The 23,477-nt window shown below is 35.3% G+C and overlaps 1 protein-coding gene across 10 annotated transcripts in view; it reads left to right on the forward strand.

The window, feature by feature from the left end:
- The window catches only part of TCERG1 (transcription elongation regulator 1), a 98,915-nt gene that overhangs the window by 53,851 nt on the left and 21,587 nt on the right, over positions 1-23,477 (forward strand). For 5 of the 10 annotated variants that reach the window (XR_013827400.1, XM_079915331.1, XM_079915334.1 and 2 more), the window contains 9 exons: positions 3,987-4,049; positions 5,584-5,784; positions 6,509-6,621; positions 7,742-7,830; positions 18,029-18,189; positions 19,250-19,306; positions 19,648-19,714; positions 22,218-22,353; positions 23,171-23,260. Coding sequence is in view for 9 of the 10 variants with exons in the window: in XM_079915331.1 (XP_079771457.1) it covers positions 3,987-4,049; positions 5,584-5,784; positions 6,509-6,621; positions 7,742-7,830; positions 18,029-18,189; positions 19,250-19,306; positions 19,648-19,714; positions 22,218-22,353; positions 23,171-23,260 (977 nt within the window). In the remaining variant the exon portion in view is untranslated. Of the gene's footprint in view, positions 1-3,986; positions 4,050-5,583; positions 5,785-6,508; positions 6,622-7,741; positions 7,831-18,028; positions 18,190-19,249; positions 19,307-19,647; positions 19,715-20,788; positions 20,840-22,217; positions 22,354-23,170; positions 23,261-23,477 lie in introns of all 10 variants that reach the window. The other 5 variants (XM_079915333.1, XM_079915336.1, XM_079915338.1 and 2 more) reach the window with 3 other exon arrangements.

The following is a 23,477-nucleotide window of genomic DNA, read 5'->3' on the forward strand; positions in this document are numbered from 1 at the left end:
ACTCATTTTGGATAATGGCCCCAATGAATTAAAAATGATCATCTTTTTGTGTAAATATGTTCTAAATGCAATATTTTAAGGGACTAAGTGTATGAAGTTAAGAAATCACAGGTCACAATAGGTAAAACAAGTTAAGTGATTTCTGTATCATGCATTGGTCTAAGCACTTTACATGGAACAATTCGTTTAGTTTTCACAACCGTCTTATGAGGTAGATACACACACAGGTTAAGTTACTTGCCCATGGTCACGTAGCTAATAAGTGATGGTGTTGGGGTTTGAGTCTGGGCACTCCAGATCCAAAAATCATGCTCGTAATAATTACGTTATACTGAGAAGAAAATGTGAGTCACTTAACTTAAAAAAATTCATCTAAAACAGAAAGCATAAGTTTCCCTTGTAACAATTGTGAAGTATAACAGGCACCATTTTAACGTTTAATTATGGTGAGTTCATGTGTTTTATTTTTTTAGGGGAAATCATTTCAACTAGAGAAGGAATTAAAAGATTGTGCAGTAGAATTTTTCCCACAGGGATTGAACAGTGGTAGTGTTTGGCATTGTAATTTGAGTGTGTTTGCTGTTGTCAAACATATTTACTCCTTAATCCATGGTCCGTTCTCCTAGAATTATAGTTGAAAATGTTGACGCCTTAGAGAGGTCAAGCTCACAAGGCTAGTTTGTAGCAAAGATGAATAGAACCTAGGCCTCTTGTCTTCTAATTTCACACTCCTTTCACTATGGTTGCTGCTTTATTGTACTAGTTTTTGTGTAAGAATAGGGTTGTGATACAGCTATTTCTTAGATTTGCACACATTTTAATTATCACACTATTTCCTTGTAACTACTTCGAAAAGAACACTTTCATATATTACACCTTAGCAAGAAAGAAACCAAAAATTTAAGAATTAGTGGGTTTTTTGGAAAACCTTTTTACATGTTGTCGATGTAGTGTTAGATAATTAAATGACCAGTATGTGATGTTTAAGAAACCGAAATCACTTAAAAGTAAGAAGAAAATTAAAAATGTTGTCTCTAATACTAGGGATTACCCTTTTTCAAAATTAAATTTAAGATTAAGCAGCTGATACTTTCCTCTTTGGATATACTCTTTGTAGAAAATTCAGTGATGAATGGATAAAAGCTTGATATTCATCATAACCTCTTGCAATCTTGGTCTGCTTTAGGGTCAGGGACAGTGTTAAGACCAGATCCTGGATTCTGAGCGATCGTAAGGAGCTGAGATTGTTAATTCTGTAGAGAGAAGATTGAGGTAGCATAATAACATATATGAGGTATTAGAAAGGCTGTTGTCTAAAAGAACTTTGGTTTTGCTTTAGAGGTTCTTAATAGGACCAGTGGGTGAAAGAGTAGCAAAATTTATTTGTGTAGAAAGTGAAATTTTGTCACAGTAAAATCCCTTCAGTTATAGCTGTCTTTGGATGTCTTGGTCTTCTCTGGTCCTCATCCCACCGTTAAATTTTAGAACAGGTGGTAACCGTTTGTGTTACCAGATGAGGTAGTACCTATGAAGTTTGGCAGTAAAAGGCATTTAATAAATGGGAGCCACTAATAATACTTTGTAGGTCAGTTGGAAGAGAACCTGAGTTAGATAATCTGTAAAATTTTATGCAAGATACCAGAGATTCTTTGGAGAGGGAAGTAATGTTTTATAGAAAGTAATATTTGTTTTATATAGTAAGGCATCTTAGAATTCGTTCATTTTCTCATTTCCCCTTTTAATTCAGTCATCTAAGGTACTTTAGTTAAAAAAAAAAAAAGAATGGAAAAGAAGACTTGTTTTTCTCCTCCCCAAATCTTTGGTTTTATGTATAATGCCATCTATCTCTGTTTTTCCTTTTTTATATCAATTCAACAGTAAGGTAAAGCAGGAGGAATTTGGATGTAATTTATCTTGGAGCCTTATATTCTATCTGAAATAGCAATGTATGGTGCTAATGAGGATGATTAAAGAAGGGATAGTGAAGATGAAGAAAAGGAGTGGAAGAGTTAGGTAAAATATAGGAGTAAGAGGTGGAGTTGGGGATAGTGAATTGGATTAGGATTACAGGATTTCTACTTCTTAGTCTGTAAAATCTTATTTGGAATTTTAAGAAGCTTATGGTCAGTGACATCAGGATTATCCAGAATACTAAATGGAATTTTCTAATTTCCTGGTAGAATATAATTTGAGGGTAGAGTTGTAGGAAAATTGAACAAATGCTCCTTTTTAAAAGAAGGTTAAAAATTTAGATGTTTGGTTATTTTGTGAGTCTTCATGATATGCATATAGTCACCCTTAGAAAACCTTAAGTTGGTCTTTTTAACATGAGAAGAAACAAATATGTCCTTTTATTATGGCCTATAATGTTGATAGTCAAATACAAGAGTTCTGTGTTGGCCCAGCTGATATTTAGCAATGGCAGTTAGGCCTGAATATGAGTATATTTGACTTTCTTTTGTTTAAGTTGTATAGTTGAAATTACTTATTAGGAGATGGTTTTGGAGAACAGTCTTTGAGAGTAAAGTTCAGAGTCTAAGAATTGAATTTCTAGTGCTGACTTAGTAGGCTCAGTGATCCTGCAGATAGCAGTATTTATACTAATTTAAACCTAATATATGCTGTAACTTCCTTAATCAAATGAATTTTTCCATTGCTTTCTTTAAACATTATGGAAAATAAAACTATACATAAACTTTATTCAGCATACTTTTTTGATCTAGTGCGTTTTAGTTTCATTGTTAATAGAAAGTTTAGCTTTAATATTTTTATTTAAAATAGTAATTAAGAAATTAAGGCACTTTTCAAAAATTGGCAGTATTTTGTGTGTGTGTGCGCGTGAACATAGGTATGTTATTTACAAATGCAGGGGTTTAATTTAATTTTTGTCTCTGAATTAGGAAAAATTTATTTTTATGTACTTTAGTGGGGAAAAGAATTTATTACTTTTAATTTTTATCGGTACCAAAATAGGTTTAGTGTTTTTTTTTAGCCAAAACAAATAGAAAATAAAATTTAACTTCCCAACCCTTTGCCTTCAGCCTTTTCCTTTAAAAGTTTTAAAAAACTCTTAATTTTGATTTTCCTCAATTAATCAGTCTTAGTTTTCCAGCTTTTCGTTTCATTCCCTTTTTATCACCATTGTAATGCATCATGATGAGTCTTCATTCTTCTAAGAACTGTACGTAATTTCCATTCTTTAATACAAGTGCTACTCCTTTAGCTGGCTTAAACGATTGAGGTTTCTAAAGTAATCAGCCCAGGTAGTCATTAATGATACTAAAGGGGCTGTCTTCTTCTTAATTTGTTAGCCTGCCCCCACAGTGTTCCAAGCCCGTGGCATTCCATGCAGCAGGCACTACACATGGATATTTTGTCAGTTGAATGCTACCCTCCTCTTCATCTTTGCCCTTTTATTTAAAGTATTATTTGCAGTGGTATATTGGGATCTGTTTTATACTTTATTTTCTTCCTTTTCCTCCCACCCCTCTTTGTCCTATCTTACTCTTTTTCTACTTCTGCATGGTTATGCTCCATGCCTCTGCTTTTGCATGTAGTTCCCACTTAGCAGCAGCACAGAGAAAGTGTCTTGTTAGTGTCATGCTGCGTCTGCCTTTCACTGGTGTCTTAAGCAGCATGGGTTTGATGTCCTGTGGGAAAATGTCCCACATGAAAACATGAAAACTTGTTATGCATACGTAATGAAGGGGCTTTCCTTTGTTGAATTTAAACTCTTGAGACTCCTTCAAATATTATCAGCTGGTTTGATAAAAAGGTAATTGATGCTATAATTTAGAATTAGTTATCATTGAATCTGGCACCACTTCCCACAAAATGTCAAACAAAAAGAAATTCTACTCCATCCTTGGTCTTTTTCATTGGAAATAACATTCTAAATTGTAGTGGTAAATTATTTCCCTGAATCCCAGTGGTAGCCGACATACAATGGCAGCTTTCCAACGTATGCTTGCTTATCCATTTTACAGGTGTAGCAATGATGCAAATAGTCAGCTGCCCGTATGTAAAGACAGTCGCTACCACCAAGACCGGTAATTTTTAAAACCATCTTAGTTTGTTTTGTCTGTAAGTTGGCATGGTAGTGAATGTTGTTGTTTATCCTTTTATTTATTTATTTTGCCCAAGTGAGTGGATTTTTTTATATTTTTCTTTTTAATGAGCAGTATAAATGCAGTTGTCATATTTGGCCAACACTTAATTTTCCCAATTGCCTGTAGTATTAGCTTCGTTGGTTCACAAAAGCAAATAAGGTCAAATCACTTTATATCTTAATTTTTGTAATAAGTGTAAACAACTTCATTCTCATAGTCATAACATTTAATTTTATTTTTTGACGTGTGTTTTTAAGTTAAATATAAAAAAATCATTTCCATGTGTAAAGTGATGTGATTATGCTTGCATGCTAGTGAGTATATGTGTGTGAATATTTGTGTGTATAGTATAAATTTGCATTTTAAAGTTACTGAAGTTATCTACCTGAAACTTAAATTCTGGTATAGGATTTGAGTTTTTTTTTTTTTTTCAATTTTGATTCACGTTTTTGATTATTTATAATACCAGCTTGTTTAGTTGTCTGGTGAAAAATATAGATCTTGGCTTATCTTTAAAAAAAAAAAAAAGAAACATTGCTCTCTTTCCGGAAAAGAATAACCTGTCAAAGAGTTTACAGGGATATTTCACTTAATCACTTAGTATATTAAAGTTGATTTGATAGTAAACTCAGTCATTTACTTTATTTTTACTTATTTATTTTTTCAATCATTTACCTTAAAATAGAATTTTATTCATATCCTTTTTAGGTACCTTAGAACAAGAAAACAATTTTGCCTCAGGAAATATGCTTAGTAAATGTGCTTGTTGCCTTGATTTCATTAGAATTTGAGGAAATTCTTTTTTTTTTTTCAAATAAATTTTATTTATTTATTTTTGGCTGTGCTGGGTCTTTGTTGCTGTGCACAGGCTTTCTCTAGTTGCACGAGCGGGGGCCCCTCTTTCGCTGCAGTGCACGGGCTTCTCACCGTGGCGGGCCCTTCCTTGCGGAGCACAGGCTCCAGGCACACGGGCCTGAGCATTTGTGGCATGCGGGCTCAGTAGTTGCGGCGCATGGGCCCAGCTGCTCCTCGGCATGTGGGGTCCTCCCAGACCAGGGATCGAACCCGTGTCCCCTGCATTGGCAGGCGGATTCCTAACCACTGCGCCACCAGGGAAGCCCAGGAAATTCTTTATAAAAATATATTTCTATTAATAAGTAGAGAATGTACCATTATTTTTATAATTTATTATGTTATATTTTATTAAGATTTCACTTATAGGTGTGACCCAAATTTCTGACTGTTCTTAAGGTACTTCTTGGGTTCAATTTCTGAATCTAATTGAATTTAGGCATTAGAAGTAAACCAGGGATATAGATTTAAGTAATTAAATCATAATTTATATGATTTTTTTTGTTTCAACTGGCTCATTCATTATTAATGTTTAGTAGAAAGATTTAGCTCATATTTCAAAGTTTTATTTTATATCACAATTTGATACTTGGATCTAATTTTTTTATTCTTTTTCTTCTAGGTGTATTGCCAGGAATGGCCCCTCCTATTGTACCCATGATACACCCCCAGGTTGCTATTGCAGCTTCACCTGCTACCTTAGCTGGAGCAACAGCAGTTTCTGAGTGGACTGAATATAAAACAGCAGATGGGAAGACATATTATTATAATAATAGAACATTAGAATCAACCTGGGAAAAACCCCAAGAGCTAAAGGAAAAAGGTATAGTTTTAATGACTTGGTGGGACATAGTATAAATAGAAATGCTATTTGAAATTCTGAGTTAATTCCTTTTTTAAAACGTTTGAGGGATTTTTTAGTTACATAGTGTTGGATTATTTATTTCCTCTGAATTGTTAAATATGTATTCATTTAAAAAGCCAGTTCTTCTACTTACATGTTTGTCCATCACTTTACCATCTGGAGAAGTTAAATTATATGTACACACTAATATATATTTTTTACTCTGGTCAGGAATTGCATAATTATTCTACTGAATAATTATCGTTATCCTTATTGAGATTGATAGTAATGGTCAGGAAGGAATGTGTTTATTGTATGTGTTCTGAAGAAAAACTTTAGGCTGTTGGAATCTTGGAGGAAGAGGACTCATAATTTTCTATTTCACAAGTCCCTGTTTGTGTTTTTTAGTATGTTATCACTTTCAGCAAAATGAATGATTGCTACAAATGATATATGAATGACCTGAACGACTTTATGTCCCTCTGAAATCAGTAGTTCTTTTCTACTGACAGTTTCCTGATTGGTATAGCAAGGTATTTGAAGTTGAACATTATATTAGATGCAAATCAATGATATTACAAGGAAGAACATTTTATTTTTGTGGTTAATAACTAGAAATGGAATATCTTAACTGCCTAGTCTCTGAAAGTTCATCAGAAGTTACTTCAGAACCACTGTGTGATGTTATCTCAATTTTTAATAGAAAAATTAGAGGAGAAGATTAAAGAGCCAATTAAAGAACCTTCTGAAGAACCTCTGCCAATGGAAACGGAGGAGGAGGATCCTAAAGAAGAGCCAATAAAGGAGATAAAAGAGGTAAAGGGCCGTTACCTGTTTACCTGGGAGCCACCATTGATTGTTGGGTACAGTTTACTTGTAACTGAAAATCCATTTGCTGTAGTTTTATTTTTTACAAATTTATTTTATTTTTGGCTGCATTTGGTCTTCTTTGCTGTGCGCAGGCTTTCTCTAGTTGAGGCGAGTGGCAGCTACTCTTCATTGCGGTGCGCAGGCTTCTCATTGCAGTGGCTTCTATTGTTCCGGAGCACGGGCCCTAGGTGCACAGGCTTCAGTAGTTGCAGCATGCATGGTCAGTAGTTGTGGCTCGCGGGCTCTAGAGCGCAGGCTCAGTAGTTGTGGCACATGGGCTTAGTTGCTCCGCGGCATGTGAGATCTTCCCGGACCAGGGCTCGAACCTGAGTCCCCTGCAGTGGCAGGCGGATTCTTAACTGTGCCACCAGGGAAACCCATTTGCTGTAGTTTTAGATAATTGCTGAAAATCTGACCTCTGCAATTTTAGGGTGCTTTGAAATTTCTAATTCAGTTTTTCCTTTGAAAGTTTCATTAAATTACTTCTTATACTAAACCAAGACCCCCTTAGAAAGAAAGGACCTTGGACCAGAGCTGATGTCCCCTCCTGACTTACAGACTGGTACATGTTATAATTAGAAGTACAACTTCATATTGGGGAATGATCGTTGTATTTTATTTGTCCTCTCGTGGCATGGAATAATCTCTGTACAGCACTAAAAGAGCTCTGCTTTTTGGAAGCTTTTTTTATTCAATGAGGGACCAATGGTAGTCTTGTCTTATCAGTAAGGAATTTCGCAGAAAAAAGAAACAATCTTAGATGAAGTGGTCTCCTGTCATCTTCTATACCCTTCTCCTTATTTCTACTCTTAAGCAGATGGTTAGTGAGTCTGTAAGATAGGACCTGCTGCTGATCGGGTCTACTGTTGTGCAATTCGGCTCTGTCTAGGGGGCGAGGATTGAGAACTTATTTAGAAATTCTGACTCAGAGTCTCTCCTCTGTATGCTAGCAACACACCTTATGTTGGTTGTACTTTAAGGTATTTGCAATCTTTCTTGTATTTGTGGGATATTCAGGTATAGTTTTGTAATATTAATTTAATGGGAGTAATATCATTTCCCATAGGAGCCCAAAGAAGAGGAGATGACTGAGGAAGAAAAGGCTGCCCAGAAGGCAAAACCAGTGGCTACTACTCCTATTCCTGGTACTCCATGGTATGTACTTAAGCGGTTTGATTGCCATGCTTGATTATTACATTATTATCCAATAGGAAGAAAAAGTACTTTAAAAAAGCATGTGTGAAATACCTGTTTGCTTATTTATTTATTTATTTTGGCTGCGTTGGGTCTTCTTTGCTGTGCATGGGCTTTCTCTCTAGTTGTGGTGAGCAGGGGCCACTCTTCACTGCGGTGTGTGGGCCTCTCATTGCGGTGGCTTCTCTTGTTGCTGAGCACAGGCTCTAGGCGTGCAGGCTTCAGTAGTTGTGGCACATGGGCTCAGCAGTTGTGGCTTGCGGGCTCTAGAGCGCAGGCTGAGTAGTTGTGACGCACGGGCTTAGTGTCTCTGCGGCATGTGGGATCTTCCCGGACCAGGGCTCGAACCCATGTCCCCTGCATTGGCAGGTGGATTCTTAACCACTGCGCCACCAGGGAAGTCCTCAAATACCTGTTTCTATCTACTGAATATTTTTTGGTTCTTGTTCATTGTATTTTGGGTGCTCAAAATTCAACTGCTGCAGTGTCTTCCTCCCTTCATGGAACTCTCCATTAATATTTATTGTTTAAAATTATAGATTTGAACCACTAAGATCCTGAATCTACTTTTTTATTGTTTAAAATGTTTTAAAATTGCTTTTGTATATATCTCCTCATATGTGATTATGTTTACAGAACTTTGTAAAATTATGTCTTTTTATCTTAGCATTGAATAGTCTATTTTTTTTCTTTTCTTCTTATGTTTGGTTTTCCCTTTTCTTCCTCTCCCCACATGAGGGTTTTCTCTCCTGTTCCTATTCTAACTTATTTAATCCGTGTACAGTCTACACATGGCAATGAGTTGGCTTGTTTCTTAAGTGTTATAATCTACAGATTCCCCTCCAACTTGTTTTCCTTGCTTTTTCCTCCTTGTTTTTATATTGAAAAAAATAAATGTGTGTGTTCTGTAGAGTCCCACAGTCTGGATTTTATTATTGCATTCTCATGGTACTCTTTAATAGAATCCTCCATTCCTGAATTTCCTGCAAGTTAGCAGGCAGTTACAGAGATGTGCCGGATTCATGTGTGATCTTTATCTCATATATTTCCTATTTCAGACCTAGATTCAGCCATTTTCCAAGGAGCCCTGGTTTCTTTTTGTGAGAAGTGGCATTTTTACACCATGTGGGATCTAGGGATAGTTGTTACTACTGAATTAGTCATTATTTTTAGACCTCTTTGGTAGACAGAGGTGGAAGATACATTTGTTTAAAGATACATCTTAAGTTCACACCATTACTTGCAGTTCAAGTCTACTACAAGATTTTTACTGACTCTCATCATCTATCTTAATTCAGTACCTCCTTTTCTTCTGAAAACCATCTTTGAGTGATAGCAACATAATTATTCATTTGCTTTTCTCACAGGCAAGACCAGTACTATCACCAACAGTGTGATTACTGAAGACAGTTTAAGCTTTTTTTTTCCAGTTATTTTTATGTTTAGGTTATATTACTCTAGGGATGTATAGTCAAGTCATTGTGTTTTAAAAGCATTTTGGAATAGTTGTTTTTTTTTGTTTTGTTTTTTTTGTTTTTTGCGGTACGCGGGCCTCTCACTGCTGTGGCCTCTCCCGTTGCGGAGCACAGGCTCCGGACGCGCAGGCTCAGCAGCCGTGGCTCACGGGCCCAGCCGCTCCGCGGCATGCGGAATCCTCCCGGACCGGGGCACGAACCCTCATCCCCTGCATTGGCAGGCGGACTCTCAACCACTGCGCCACCAGGGAAGCCCTGGAATAGTTGTTTTTTATGTAGTTATTCTACCAACTTGGTACACAGGTTCCCTTTCAAAAATAATTGTGCAAAATATTTACCCAGTTCTAGAATCAAAGTTATGAAAACAATTTGTTTAAAAGAATGCAATTTTTGGACTTCCCTGGTGGCGCAGTGGTTGAGAGTCCGCCTGCCGATGCAGGGGATACGGGTTCGTGCCCCAGTCCGGGAAGATCCCACATGCCGCGGAGCGGCTGGGCCCGTGAGCCATGGCTGCTGAGCCTGCGCGTCTGGAGCCTGTGCTCCGCAACGGGAGAGGCCACAGCAGTGAGAGGCCCGCGTACCGCAAAAAAAAAGAATGTATTTCTAGATTGTGGTTTCTCTGAGAATTGTACATGAAAAGCCGGTAACCAGCTCCAAACCCTACCAGTCTGGAGTTTGTGGACGTTACCAGTTTTCAGACTTGGGTCTTTTCTCAGATTATTAAAATTTTCTTTTGGAATTTGTTTAAGTAATGCCTTTTTTCATCTTTCTTTTCCCCTTTCTGGAACATTTGTAACTTGCTTGTTGAGTATCTTGTACTTATGCTAAATCTCTTACTTTTTCTCTTACGCTTTATATCTATAATTCCTGTACTTTGCTTTGTTATTTTCTCATTGATCTGATATGATATTAGATGAAAGCATACAAAAGAAAGCATACAATATAAAGGAATTATATGAAGTAAAAAATTACAGAATTCCACTGTCACCAAGCCCTTCCTCGTTAGTAAAAGTTTGGTACATATGCTTTCTGCACCTTTTGCTATATTGTGTTTTATGCACATGTGTGTGGAGATGTGTGTGTGTTATACATTCACATTACAGTGTCTTTAGAAAGTATATTATTTCTGAATTTTTTAATAAATATGTCCTAGACATTTTGCAATTTTAGTACATGTAAATCTATTTGTGATAGCATAGTTTTCTGTTGTATGAAAATAGGTAATTTGCCTACAAATGGGTGATTAGGTGGTCTTCTGTTTTTGTATTGTTTGTGTTTTTTTGTTTGTTTTGCCCTGGCATTACGAAAGTTGCTGTTTAGGGCATCCTTTATACATACATATTTCTTTGTGAACACATGCAAGTATTTATGTTGGATTTATTTCTAGAAGTGAAATTGTTGAATCAAGTGATAAAGCTATTTAAAATTTTGGTGAATATTGCTAAATAGACCTCAGAAAGGGTTTTTTTTGTGGGAAGAAGGGGGTGTACCAGTTAATATTCCCAGCAACAGCCTGAGCGTACCAGTTTTCTCTCACTCTCACCAGTGTAGGGATATTCCTTTTAAATCTTTAGTATCCTGATAAGAAAAGAAATCTTGTATGTTTCCAGAATGTTGGTATAATTGAACCTATTTTATGTCTGTTGGCTGTGCATTGCCTCTTTGCAGTTTTTGCTCATCTTTTTATGGACTTGTCTTTTTCTTATTGGTATGTGGGAGCTTTGTATGTATACTGCTTTTAACGCTGACATAAAGAACTCGCACACCTCAATAATATGGAAAACAATCCAACAAAAAAGTAGTCAAAAGACATGAACATGTACTTTACAAGCAGTACGTGTGAAGGAAGCTCCTTGTCATTAGTACTCAGAGAAATGTAAATTAAAACCACACCTATGGGCTTCCCTGGTGGCACAGTGGTTGAGAGTCCACCTGCCGATGCAGGGGACACGGGTTCATGCCCCGGTCTGGGAAGATCCCACGTGCTGTGGAGCGGCTGGGCCCGTGAGCTGTGGCCGCTGAGCCTGCGCGTCCAGAGCCTGTGCTCCACAACGGGAGAGGCCACAACAGTGAGAGACCCGCGTACTGCAAAAAACCCCACAAAAAACCACACCTATTAGAATGGCTAAAAGTTTTGAAAACTGGGCATGCCAAATGTTTTAGAGGATGGTGAGCAGCTGAAACTCTCATACACTGCTGATGGGAATTTCAAAATGGTAGGACCACTTTGCAGAGCAGTTGGGCAGTTTCCTAGGAAGAATATATAATAAATAATTCAGCCATTCCACTTCTATTTATTCGAGAGAAACAAAAACATATGTCTATACTTTTACAGGAATGTTCGTAACAGTTTTATTTGTAATTTATTTGGGCTGTTTCCAATTTTTGGCTATTACAAATAAGCAAGTATCTAGGAGTGGAAAAATAGAAAACTAGAAACACCCCAAATGTGCATCAACAGGTGTATGGATAAACAAATTGTGGCATGCTACTCAGCAATAAAAAGGAACAACTATAGATGCACTCAACAACATAGATGAATATCGAAGTCATTATTGCTAGGTGAAATCTTTTGTGGAAATTATTTTTGTCATGGAATCCAACCAAAAACTAGGGCCTACTCATCCTAGGGAATACAAAATACTTCTAGTTTTGATCTTTCTTTATAATTAATTTAAAGGCAGGAGTTGGGGCGGGTGAGTGTAATACATTTTCATCCAATTATTCAGTGCAGAATCCTCTTCAAGAATTTCCATTATAACCATCCTGAGACACTTAAGCGATCTTGTTAGATGTTTAACTTTATTGGGAAAAAACTAAGCCTAAATTTTCAATACCAATTTCTGAAACACTGTTTGATCCATATTAATAGCAATAACTACTTTGAGGTGGAGGTGCTATTCTACTAACTCATGTTGGCTTCAAAATACCTAGGTGTGCTAATACAGCTCCAATGGTATTAGCGGTAAATGTGGAGTGAGAAGCTGTCAGGACATTTCAGCATTAATAGAAAAACTATGGACAAAGAATTCTTGTGTCGCAAAACTACCCTGTGCTAATAATATGCATGTTAAAGTGATTAAGGGTGAAGTGTACTGATAATCTGCATTTTTTAATGTATCAAGAAAAGTAAGACTGGCAGATGCATTGATGGAAGGATAGATAAGTGATAAAGCATATATGATAAAATGTTAAATGTAAAATCTAGGTGGTCAGTATCTAGTATTCATTGTTCTAGAAACATTCTTTCGTTATTTCTGTATGTTTCAATTTTTTCATAATATTGGGGGTAAAAAACTATGGAAACAAAAGAAACTCTAGAAAAGCAGCAGTTGATTGATATAAATGTATATATAAATAAAAATAAAGTCCCTGTGCCACTACAGGTAAATACAAAAGTTTAAATACTATAAGTTCAAAGATAAATTTTTCATAAGTTAAAACCCAACACAGATTACAGACAAATAAAACATGGCAAATACAGGCAGCCCTCAATTTGCACTTTGTACGGGACTGTAAAAAATTTATGGCAGGCTAAATCTTTGTGATGCAATCTTAGTAAGCAATGGAAAAAGTTACAGTTCTCAATGACCTTAAAAATTTTTGTCAAAACATTAAAAACTCTCTTAGAACCAGAAACTAAAGCTTACTGATCTAGGAAATATAAAATGCTTCTAATTTTGACCTCTCTTTATTCTTCAAACAACAACAACAAAAAGTCAGATTGATGCTCTGAAATACCAGGAAAAGAATTCTAGTATAGTTAAGGAAAACATGGAACTTCATGTTTTTTACATTTAGCTTCTTATCTCTAAAGGAATAATAATTTGAAGAGCAACATGTAAAGATATCAAAAAAATAAACTAATAAAGTGTGATTATCCAAATGAAGTAGCATACTTGCTTAGCTGAACAATTTGTTTAACTTAGAGTTAGCACTTACCCATCTTATAAGAAATAGAAAATAAATTAGGGAATTAAGGTTACACTGATAGTACATTCCTTCATCGACAGAACTTGGAAGATAATTTGGACAAGTGGTTATCTTTCGTGTATTCAGATGGACTGTAAAAACACTAGGACCATGTAGTTGCATGTTTGGAGAAGGAATGGGGTGCTTCCTAAGGCACAACCTAGAAGCTGTAAATAAAAAGATAAATAAATTTGACCTCATAAAAATATAAAATTTATATGTGATATGGTTTCATATATTAATTTTGTAGACTTGACTCTTGCTAAATGCATTTATTACTGTTTTGTAGATTCTCTGGGATTTTCTACATAAATAATCGTATCACCTGCAGATGGGAGCACATTTATTTCTTATTCTCTGATCTTTAATGCCACTTATTTTTCTCTTCTTATTGCTAGGACTATCATATCAGAGCAATGCTAAATAAAAGAGGTGAACATCCCTGCCTTATTCACCATGTAGAATGAGAAAATTCAATCTTTTTTTAAATTTTATTTTAATATAAATTTATTTATTTTTGGCTGTGTTGGGTCTTCGTTGCTGCACGTGAGCTTTCTCTAGTTGCGGTGAGCGGGGCTACTCTTCATTGTGGTGCACGTGATTCTCATTGCAGTGGCTTCTCTTGCTGCAGAGCATGGGCTCTAGGCTCGCGGGCTTCAGTAGTTGTGGTACACGGGCTCAGTAGTTGTGGCTCGGGAGCTCCAGAGCACAGGCTCAGTAGTTGCGGCACACGGGCTTAGTTGCTCCGTGACATGTGGGATCTTCCCGGACCAGGGTTCAAACCCATGTCTCCTGCATATTGGCAGGCGGATTCTTAACCACTGCACCACCAGGGAATTCCGAAAATTCAGTCTTTTACATCAGATATAATACTAGCTATATGGTTTCTTTTTTAATTTGCTACTGTTTTTATCATAAATCTGCATCTTTCAAAATGAGTTTTTCTCCTTCATTCTTTTAATATGGTGAATTACGCTGAGTTTTGAATGTTAAACTAGCTTTGCATTTCTGGAATAAACCTTGTCATGGTAGATTAATCTTTTTAGTATATTGTTGGATTTGATTTGCTAATGTTTGATTAAGTATGTTTGCATCTATACTCCTGTGGGATATGGATCTGTAAGTTTCTTTTGTAATGTTTTTGTTAGGTTTTGGTATTAGGCTTATGCTGGTTTCATAAAAATGAGTTGGGTGGTGATTGGTGATTTCCATTCCTCTGTTTACTGAAAGTTTATAAGATGATAGTACTTTTTCCTTAAGGTTTTATAGAATTAACAAGTAAACCATCTGGGATCAGAATTTTTTTGGAGGGGAAGGTTTTTGATAACAAATTAAACTTCTTTAATAGTTATAGGACTATTCAGTTATTTTTGTTGTTTCTTCTGTCAGCTTTGGTAAGTTTTTCAAGAAATTTGCTTATTTTATCTAGGTTGAATTTGTTCTAGTTATTCTCTTAATATCCTTTATTTTTTAAAATATTTTCTTTATTTTTTCTTTTGGCTGCATTGGGTCTTCCTTGTGGCACATGGGCTTCTCTCTAGTTGTGGCTAGCAGGTTTTCTCTCTGTAGTTGCACCATGCAGGCTCAGTTGCCCCACAGCATGTGGGATCTTAGTTCCCCGACCAGGGATCCATCTTGTGTCCCCTGAATTGGAAGGCAGATTCTTTACCACTGGACTATCAGGGAAGTCCCCTCTTAATATCCTTTAAATGTCTTTGTTCTTAATTATTCTCTTAATATCCTTTAATGTCTATGATCTGTGGTGATAACGCCTTTTTCTTTCCACATAGTGGTGATGTGTTCTTTTTTTTGGATCAGTCAAACCAGAGGTTTGCCAATTTTGTGGTCTTTCGTAAAGACCACCAGCTTTGGGGTGGTTGGGCCCCTCCCCCCTTTTCCCGCTCTTATTTCCTTTTTTGTAATCACTTTGGGTTTACTTTATGCTTTTTCTAGCTTCTTATGATGTCCTCTTAGGTCATTAGTATTAGTTCTTTTCTAATATAATCATTTAAAGCTTAACATAGTTTCCTTTTAAGCACTACTTTAGCACCAGTCTACAGATTTTGATATGTTGTATTTTCGTTACCATTCAGTTCTTACTATTATGAAATTTACTTTTTGATTTTGTCTTTGACTCATGTATTATTTAGAAGTCTGTCATTTCATTTCCTTAATTTGGGGTTTTTCTAGATATTTCACTGTTACTGATTTAATTGTGGTCAAAGAATGCATTTTCTTTGGTTTTGATACTTTAAAATTCACTGTCTTTTTTTTTTATTGTTCAGCAGATGGCCTTTAGTACTCTTAGTTTTGGGGTTTGGTTTGTCAGTTGTTGAGAGAGAGTTCTATTAATCTTTTACAATAGTGGGATTGCGTATTCCTCTCTAATTGGTCCGTTCTTCATCTATTTTTAAGCTCTGTAAATAGGCTTATATACATTTTACAGTTGTTATGTGTTCCTGATTGTCTTTTTTTTATCATTATGAAATGACCCTATTTATCTCATAATACCCTTTGTCTTCATCTGTTATTAAAATAGCCATGCCTGCCTTAATGTTGTGTGCATCTTTTTCCATCCATTTACTTTCACCCTTTCTATGATTTTATGTTTAAAGTTTGTCTCTTAAGACAGCTTATAGTAGTGTCTTGTGTTTTTATTCACTGTCAATTCTGATGCAATTCATGAAATAAATGAAAGAGAAATATGAAATCAGAAATAACAGAATATAATAATAGAAATTAAAACCACATTAGAAATAGTAAAAAGGTGAACAGGCTCTGCTTGGTACATAGTCAAGAACAAGAAGAAACATTTGAGAAGGCTGAGAAAAATAAACAGAAAGAACAACCACATGAATGTAACTTTTGGTTGGATTTAGATCTATTATTTTTTCTGTCTTCTTTATTTTTGTTCCTCTGTTCCCCCTTTACTACTTGCATTTGAATTATTTGAGCATTTTCCAACATTCCATTTAATAATTTATCTGTTGGCTTTCTGGTGATATCTCTTTGCATTAACTTTTGTTGTTCTAGGGATTACAGTATACATACCTAACCATTATAGCCTACTTAGAGTTATTATTGTACCACTTCACATAAAATATGGAAACCTTGCTACCATATAGGTTCGTTTTGAGTAATTTTTCATACATATTTTGAAGAACTTAAGAGGAAAAAATATCTTTGATATTTACCATTTCTGTTGTTTTCCCTTCATTACTAAAGATCCAGGGGTTGTTTTTTTTTTTTTTGAAGAATCATTTCCTTTCAGAAAAACTTTCTTATAGGGCAATTCTGATGGAGATGAAATCTCTTAGTTTCCCTTCATTGGGGAATGTCTTTTCCCTTGTTCCTGAAGGATATTTTTGCTGTATATGGAGTTCTAGGTTTGCATTTCCTTTTTCCAGGGCTTTAAGGATGTTGTTTTACTGTATTTTTGCCTCTGATTTCTGGTAATTAATTCATGATCATTGGACTTGTTTCCCTGTTTGTTTTGTGCCATATTTTTCTTAGCTGCTATCAAGGATTTTTCTATTTGATTTTCACCTGTTTGATTATGTGTGTCTAAAAATGATTTTCTGGAAGTTTATCCTGTTTGGGGTTCACTGAGCTTCCTTAGTATTTATGTCTTTTACCAAATTTGGAGATTTTTGGGAGCCATTTTGTCTTCAAATTTTTTCTGCCCCAATAGTCTCTTCTTCTGGGATCCGAAAGACGTGTCTGTTAGGCATTTTGATATAGTCCCATAGGTTTCTGAGACACTCCTCATTCTTTTTTTTCAGTTTCTCTGCTGAGAACTTCTGTCTTCATTCATTTCAAGTTTTTGCTTATCTTTGTTTTTGTTTTTCTAACTGCTGCTGTAAAGTCTTTGATTATTTCAACAATAGAAGCTTTGTTTGATAATTTCAACATCTAGGTCACCTTGATGGCAGCTGTGGATTAACTTTTGATTATCTGGTCATAAAGACCTGGTTTCTCTTAGAGTTTTAGCTGCCTGTGCTACTATCACTGTGCAACTAGGGGCCACCTCAGGGCAGAGGTTTGAGAGAGGAGGGGAAATTTATACCCTTGCTTCTCTAAATTTTGACTCCATATGTCTGTTTATTTTTTTAAAAAAACCTTACAGAGTTCTCATGTACTTGTCTTTTCTATGTTGTTGCTGAGTTTCTAGTTGTAATTAATAGGAACAGTGGGCTGTAGTGGGCTACAGTGCCATACACGATAGGGACTTCTCTTTCTTTTTTAATATTTGATATAGTCAGATATTAAAGCCTTCATAAATGATTGCATTTGAGTTTGTAATCTGGTTTGGTAAGAAACATTAAGAAGTATTATGTAATACGTAGGGTGCCATGGTCTGTTCTTCAGCTTCAGAACTGCTTAATAGCATTATTTTTCGCTAGTAAATTCATCTTTTGTGATAGGTTAAAATTGAGTGTGCCAGACTTAAGTTCCTGAGCACTCTAAATTCTGATCACAAATTGCTTTGCTTTTCCTGGTTTTCTCCATAAGTATGTTGAGCTGCTATTTTACCCATAGCCAGTCAGCTCTGTTCTGTTCTAAAAATCATATTTTGCTCTCTATAAGTAACTAATAATATTAGTGTGTCCTTCCCCACCACCACCTCCCCTTTTGGTTGGATGGTAGTAAAAGACCTAACTATAAAATAATGTTCCATAACATAAGAAAATAATGTTTGAATCAATTCATAGGTGTGTTGTTTGGACTGGTGATGAGAGGGTCTTCTTTTATAATCCTACCACCCGTCTTTCTATGTGGGACCGACCTGATGATCTGATTGGAAGGGCGGATGTTGACAAAATTATTCAGGAGCCCCCTCATAAAAAAGGAATGGAAGAAGTGAAGAAACTAAGTAAGTTTTAAATTAGGAGTTACCCTCTAATTTTAATATTCTTTTAATATTTTTATGGAAAATGTGAGGCAACTTAGAAATCCTCTCTGTTTTCAAGGAATATAAGAAAAGGAATATTTGAGAAATGGAAAATAGACTGCTCTTCTAGGTTGAGTTCAATAATTTAAAAAATAGAGAATTTGGGTAAAATTATGTTTTGTAAAATATTATATATATTTTTTTAACTTCTTGTCCTTTTCAGGGTTGTCAGTCCAAGATATGTAGGTACTGCTCATGCTTGCTCCATGCTTATTAAAATGCTCCTCAGTGAGCCTTTTAGCACCTTTTGTGATTAGTAATATATATTTTGAAATAATCAAACTGTACAGAGTATTTTTAAAATAAAGTTTACTAAAGTTTTGTAAAATAAAAATGCAAAGGTCTTTTAAACTTGATGAAATATAGGGAAGGTAAGCCTTATTCCTGAGACTAGGGAGACTCCTGCACCTTATTAAGAGATAATCTTTTAACCTACTTTATGTTCAGATAGCATTTCAGTATATATGATATATAATAAATAGAAATATTTGTACATATTTTTATTGCATGTGTTTTATTGGTAATTTGCCATTGTATTGATATGGTTGTGTTTTTAAAGAACCCCCTTGTGTAGTATAGAAGCATGATAAATGAATCATTTAATAATTCAATTGAAACAAATCCTGGTATGTCATTTAATAATAATTGAGAAATCTTCGTAGATTATGTATACGTGGTACTAACATTTTCTGCTTACTAGTGATTTCCAAATTAGTGAAACTTCATCTACCCGGTGCAGAAGATACAAGGATTTGATTCATTTATTTGATAAATACATGTGTTAATAAAGATTTCAAAATGAATCAAAGATTTAATGTAAAGGGAAGATGAATAGAGGAGGTTTAGAATTATCATGCTTTGTTTAATGTTTTATAAAGAAGTGTTATGAGATAGATATATAAACAGTAATTTTTTAAAAGAAAAGATTGTGTACCATGTGCATATACTATTCATAATATTTGAAATGTTTTTTTTTTGCCAGGGCACCCAACCCCGACAATGCTGTCCATCCAAAAGTGGCAGTTCTCTATGAGCGCAAGTGAGTGAACTATAAGTTGCAGCTTTAAAAAAATGCTGCTAACACCAGTGTTCCAGTAGTGGTTAAATTTTTGCTTACTGATTTTATTTTATTTTATTTTTTGCGGCATGCGGGCCTCTCACTGCTATGGCCTCTCCCGTTGCGGAGCACAGGCTCCGGACACGCAGACTCAGTGGCCATGGCTCACGGGCCCAGCCGCTCCGTGGCATATGGGATCCTCCCGGACCAGGGCACGAACCCGTATCCCCTGCATCGGCAGGTGGACTCTCAACCACTGCGCCACCAGGGAAGCCCCTGCTTGCTTATTTTTATTCTGATAGTTTAATTAAATTTTCTTATAGTTAAAGAAGAACAAGAATTAATGGAAGAAATGAATGAAGATGAACCTGTTAAAGCCAAAAAACGGAAGTAAGTAATACTTACTGTTTATGTAATTTAGGTAGATTTTTACCTTTTAAAAGCTGTGATTAGGTGCAGTCAGTTCATGATTGGGACAGGTAATGTGTGTGTTAGGAGACAGAAGTCATGATTGCTCTCTTTAGGCCTGTTATTAAAAAGCTTTGCTTCAGGATGTAGAAATGGTGTCCCTTCTGTTGCTAGATGTGCAAAAGATTTGGTTATTTAAATATGTATTATGAAGTCAAATGACATTTTAGGAGTTGATAAATTATTTTCAGACATTCATTATGCCTGAATTTTATAAAAATGTTACCTCCTTAATGTAGACCCCAACAGACACCATTCCAAAAATCTGATAAATGTAGACCCAGATTTCTCTCTCTTTTTATATACTGGTCACTTCACTAGTCCTTGTGTCCGTGGTCATTACTTGGAGGGAACCCATAAGCTTATTAGAAAGTGCTCTGAGAGAAAGAGAGTGGTATAAGTGGAAGTATTAGCTTGACCAGTGCTTGGTAAAATGAATGTTACTAACTATGGGGGGTGAAAGGGTGGGGTAGAAGGTGTTTGTGTATGGGCCGGGGAGGCATGGGACCATTATTTAGCAGCAAAAAGGAAAGTTTGAAGATGTTACTATGGACTGGTTTATCATAGTCCTTATCTGAAAAGGACAGATTGAATGCAGCCAAATTACGGCAAAGAAATCAGTGAGACAACCCCTGTCAAGGGTGGTTCTTTTTTAAAAAATTTTCTTTATTGGCAACAATGTTAAAGAAAGTAAGATATTAAAGAGTCACTCATAATTGACCACAGTAACAACAGCTGTTTGAATTTTTACAGTTGACTTTTTTAGTTCTTGACCAAATGTATAAGTATTTTTATTGGTTGTAATCAACTGAATTTGTGTTCTTTTTTTAAAAAATGTAGAATAAGATGTTTGTTTTCTTAATTATTATAAATGACTGTATTCATTCTGTTTATGTACCATAATTTTGGATGTTCCTACAATGTTAAACTTTTAGGTTGTTTTTAATTGTTTGTTCTTATAGACAACTCTGTAAGGTTTTTAACTGCTTTTATCAGGAGAATGTCAAAGAAGTCCTTTATGTGGATTGCCCGAGCTTCTCTATTTAGGTACAAAGCTAAAAGCCTATTTTTCCTGGCTTAGTTTTTCTTTATTTCTTTTATTGAGATAGATAGTGATAGTTTGTATTGTGACATTTTCATTTAGTATAATTCTATAAAGGTTATTTGTTTTCATTAGTTGTATTTCTTGGATGTCTTTTAACTCTTTATTTAAATAGTTCTTAAGTGAATTATTATAAGAGGGTATATTGTTTGGCAAATTGCTTTTACCTGTTTGTTTTGTGCATATCTTAGGTCACAGACTATCTCGCTAAGTTCCTGCAGGTCACGGACTATATCTTCTATTTTTGATTCATTCCCTAAATTGCCAGTTACCTCTCACTATATTTGTGGGCTGGCCTTATTAGTTCCATTCATCTCCTGGGCTACCTTCATTTTCCTATATAGCATGCTTTTGAATTTCCTGATGTTCTGTTTTCCTAATTCTCTTTAAGTTTATGCAGGAAATATGAACCAATTTTATTTTTATACTTAGCAGATCGAATTTAAGAAGGAAGATCTGCTTAAACACACCTGAATGTTACTGAATTACTTTTTTTGATTATTCACATGAATGGTCCTTCTTCATAGGGCAGAGGTTTGAGAGTTGACTCAATTTCATGTTTACAATCTCACTTGAGTACCGTACAGCAGCAGGGTTGCCCTTAGCCCTGAGGTGCATTTTTGGAGAAACAAGAAGTAGTTTAGTCATTGATGAACAGTTCTAATTCCACCTAACCACTCCGGGGCCTATGTTGCTCTCTGGGACCTGTCCTTCAACTTAAATCTCAACTTATCACCCAGAAAGTGAGTAAAAAAAATGTCAGGTAGGTAAGGTATATATCTCACATATCCACTTGGCCAGGTTTGCAGATATTTTATTTTCAAAATAAATATTTGAGATTACTAAGACTTATACCAATTTTTATTAGATTAAAAATTGTATGCATTTATAATGTAAAACATTTTGGAAAATATTGCTTTTCCTATATAATTTCAAGAACTAAAAACTATATTCTGTGCTGTTTGATTCTAACACATAGAGTTTTAATGCAATATTAGATAAGTTTTTTGTTTTTGTTTTTAAGTAAGGTAGTTCATTTTGTGTATCAGCTAGTGTCAGGGAGAGACAGCACATTAAAGGTATTTTTCATTCCTAACAATGCAGCCACTGTAACATCATTAGAAGCTCATTGTAACTTTATTATTATTATTTTAGTGAAAGTTGCTTATCCCTTAGAGTTTATTTGAAACCCTCAATATAATTCTTTTTTGCCAAAAATATGCTGCTCAGTAGTGAGTCTTGGATATTCCGGTGATTTTAAGATTTTAATAAGATTCCTTATTAATATTTTGTCAGTTGATGCCTATATTTTCTTTTTTATAGGAGAGACGATAATAAAGACATTGATTCAGAGAAAGAAGCTGCCATGGAAGCTGAAATTAAAGCTGCCCGAGAAAGGGCCATTGTCCCTCTGGAGGCCCGAATGAAGCAGTTCAAGGACATGCTGCTAGAGAGAGGGGTCAGAAAACAATCTTTGGGGGAGATATTTCTGTTTTGTATAAGTAATATAAATATGTCTTGCTAAAAGGTCAAATCTAAGGTTAGTGCTCATGTTGTGGGGGGCGGATAAGGGAAGCCTGTCAAATCACTGTACTCTTTCAAACAGCCTTTTTCCTGGCTAATGATATCATGTTTAACTAGATGCCATTTTACTGTCCTTTTAAGTACAAATAACATTTAACATTTATTGGGTCATTAAATTTTGGTGAGTAATATAAGACGAATATTAACATTACAGAATGGCGGACTACACGGAATAGGTAAGGTGTATGTGATTCTTTTAATATCTACAGAATGGCTTTTGGTTAAAGGAGAACTGGTACTTTATGATATTACTGTTAATGAAGCTTAATTGAGAAGGGATTTCAACCTTTTGATTATATTCACAGATTCATTTGAGTAAGTAAAATTGTTCAACTTTAAATCCCAACATTGTTCACAAGGTTGGAGCAAGCTTGGGAAATCAAAATGCAAATCTTCAAGGCTTTTTCTGATGTACTGATTTTTAAAATGTCACACAGTAGTGGTTATTTTAATGAGTAATTAAGTGTGTGTTATTTCTATATAATATAGAAATGTTCAGAGCCAATTAGTGTGGAAGTGTGCTATTGCTAGCCTCCCACTGCTTGTCATTTATTAGTGATGGAAACGGCAGTATGGCTTTTATTATGTGTCCTTTTTAAGCAGATGTCCTGTAGATTTCAAGCAAAATTATATGACCTTTCTGTTTTTAGAGCCAACTTAATTATGAGGCAATACATTTTTTTATTTTAAAGGTGTCTGCTTTTTCAACATGGGAGAAGGAGTTACACAAGATAGTTTTTGATCCTCGGTACTTATTGCTTAATCCAAAAGAGAGAAAACAGGTAAAAGGAAAATAACAGTATTTAAGTAATGTATATCCCTTGCCAGCACAATTTTTTAAATTAATTAATTAATATAAATTTATTTATTTATTTATGGCTGTTTTGGGTCTTTGTTGCGGTGCACCGGCTTCTCATTGTGGTGGCTTCTCTTGTTGTGGAGCACGGGCTCTAGGCACGCAGGCTTCACTGGTTGTGGCATGCAGGCTCAGTAGTTGTG

This window comes from Stenella coeruleoalba, assembly GCF_951394435.1.
Source record: "Stenella coeruleoalba genome assembly, chromosome: 3".
NCBI classification, from domain to species: Eukaryota; Metazoa; Chordata; class Mammalia; order Artiodactyla; family Delphinidae; genus Stenella; species Stenella coeruleoalba.